The following is a 2867-nucleotide window of genomic DNA, read 5'->3' on the forward strand; positions in this document are numbered from 1 at the left end:
GAACTAACTTGAATAATTTTGCCGTGTATAACAAAAACAGAACTGAATTTTAGTTTAAAATACTTTTCAAAATTTATATTCTGATGGTAGGCAACAACTACCTAGTCTAAAATACTTATAAAATTGTGTTTATAAACAGAGTTGCACATAAGTGGTGCGCAGGTGCACATGCACGATGAAAAAAGAAAAAGCGCACCAGATGGAATGTCATAAAGCTCCCTTGCATACCTAAGATTGTACCTGAGATTGTGAAAACAACAGCTAGCAGGGTCGCAGATGTGACCTGATTACTTAAAAACAAACAAAAACAAAACAAAAAAAAATCCAGCCTCACTTGTGTGACAGGATCGTCGTTCTGTCAGAGGAGGGCAGAGGGATCCTGATGTACAAGGATTAAACGGACACTGCTTTCAGCGAATTAGACGAACTCCAGAGCTGTTTTATCCAATCAGAGCAGAGCAGGGCGGGACTTTCAGTGAGAGCTGTTTTCAGCAGAGACAGTGGAAACGGCGGCTGCAGCRAYCAGTCCTGACATCTCCTGCACTTTGCTCCTGAACTACCAGAGAGTTTGGTCTCTAAATCCTAACTTTATATTAAATATATGTTCAGAGCATTGTTATCAAACAGATCTGTCCAACTTTGCATCAGTGACTAAACTCTCCTCCTGAGAGACAGGAACGCGCCTCAGCGCTCGCAGGCTGTGAGTCTTTCTGTGAGATTCACTGTTCGAGTTCTTCCAAACCATATTACCTCTAACAGAAGAAGATTTATTTGCCCCATATCAAAGCAAAGATGAGTCTCTGTTTAACATCACACCCCCCCCATCAAAAAATAAATAAATAAATAAAAACTTGCCCTGTTCTCTAGGTGAATGAGTTTTAAATGTCATTTTAATTTATCAGAAAGATCCACAAATTTCATTCTTCACAATGTTATGATAAGAACAAGGTTGTTGATGTGCTAAACATGTTTATATTTAGAATCRTACTGTGACACAGCTGCTCTGGAATTAATGTAATTCAATAAATGATAAAATACAAAGAAAAATAATTTTAAATGATTACATGAGTTGAAACCATCTAAATATAATATTTTTTGTATAAAATAGACTTTAAAAAATGAAATCAGTCTAACAAATAAAACAGTTGTTCTGTGCAAAAGACAGATATTTGCTGCTTGGTCTGGAGAGTGTGGAAAGCTGGTTTTAACAAGGCAGGGTCATGTGTAATCTAACAGACATTTAAACATGAAATGTTCAGTTTGAGATGACATATGCCCATGGGTCAGCCCATTGGCCACTTAGATAGTTTACAAAATGTATGCAGAGTAAAAAATAAAAAATAAAAAGCTCTGATTTGGCATGATGTCCCGAGACATTGCCAGCAGATAGAAGGTGTCATAAAACAGAACAGGGTGATAATAAATGCTCTGACACCCCTTTAGGTAAATGTGTTAAATGAGTGAATGAAAATATGAGCACCAAGCAACAACCCTAGGTTCTCTCCTGAGAACCAGACCAAAAGTTTTATGTGCAACCCTGTTCATAAATTGAATGAGTAATGTTATTCACTCTTAAGATATGTTTCTTTTTATAAAGTTCTTTATATATCTGTTTAACATTGACCCTCAGTCTGTTTTMACTGAGGACTCTGATTGACACAGGTCAGATTTCAAACAAACCTTTGGCTGTGACACATCTCTGGAGGTGGCCAAACATCCTACAGAGATGAAGGGGAGCAGCTGACAGTGTGCTGCACAGACAACAGTTTGCTCCTAAACATAACTAAGACCAAGGAGCTTGTTGTGGATTTCAGGAAAAAGAAAAGTGACATCCAACCACTTTACATCTAATTAGTGTGTCTGATTCTAACTGCTGAGTCAGCAGTCTGCTGACTCTACACCAACAGAAGGTGCTGTTGGTCTTTTGAAGGCAGCTAATGGAGCGTTGGGAACAGTAAGGGGTTCTGAAAGAGACGGAGGCCAATTTCAAGGCACTTCAGTAGGCTATGATGCAAAGTCAAATTTATTTTTGATATATTTAGCTTTTTCATAACAACTGAAGTTAACATAAATACCTGATTGTGGTATAGAATGTAACTATKTGTCTGGAAAATAAGCCTTTTTAATTCGCCTATTTTAATATTTGATCTAAAGCTTTTCTTTTCCTTTCTTATTTTGCTTTCTGAAGTTCATGTTAAGACAGTCGACAGTGGGCTCACAAAACCAACTTATTATATATAATCTGACACAGATAACTCATTTTAAAGCCCCTCTCATGAAAATGTGTATTTTATAACAAGTGAGACTAAATTTGAGCTGCATACTTAAATGATTTTATTTACAGTGTTGGTTTAATGCTAATCTTTGTTTGTTTTTTTTCTCTCTCCTCTAGATAATGAAAGAGATCCAGGAGCACAAAATTAAAATTTATGAATTCCCAGACACGGAGGACGATGAGGACAACAGACTCATTCGAAAGATTAAGGTAAGTAAGTTTTTAAAAATTATTTTGAGTTGTGACCCGTCAGTTTTTATAACAGCTCTGACAATGGAGGGAAAAATTTTCCCAGCCTGTTTTTTGTAAAAGCAGAGTGTCTCTACCAAGTCTAGAAAAACAGCAGTTGTAATTTGTCATTATCTACGATGTAACAATTTACAAATTTATATGAGTTAACTCATCAGCATCAAAAGCTTTTCTCTCTTTTCTTGTTTCCTTAATCTCATTTTAGAACATACAAACTTCAGAAAAACTGGTTGACCAATACTTTCAGTGACTTCTACAATGATTAGCCAGTCAGAATTGTGTGCTTCAAAAGCTTGCTCAAGAATGAATGTGGATGTGGTTCATGGTCAAAACAGGACTTTAC

The 2867-nt window shown here is 36.4% G+C and overlaps 1 protein-coding gene across 2 annotated transcripts in view; it reads left to right on the forward strand.

The window, feature by feature from the left end:
* Window positions 1-2867, forward strand: part of LOC106536114 (septin-7) — a gene marked incomplete in the record, with an annotated part of 32299 nt that overhangs the window by 22258 nt on the left and 7174 nt on the right. For both annotated transcript variants that reach the window (XM_014033316.1, XM_014033308.1), the window contains 1 exon segment: window positions 2393-2485. In XM_014033316.1, coding sequence (XP_013888770.1) covers window positions 2393-2485 — 93 coding nt within the window.

Source organism: Austrofundulus limnaeus, unplaced genomic scaffold, assembly GCF_001266775.1.
Source record: "Austrofundulus limnaeus strain Quisiro unplaced genomic scaffold, Austrofundulus_limnaeus-1.0 Scaffold7, whole genome shotgun sequence".
NCBI classification, from domain to species: Eukaryota; Metazoa; Chordata; class Actinopteri; order Cyprinodontiformes; family Rivulidae; genus Austrofundulus; species Austrofundulus limnaeus.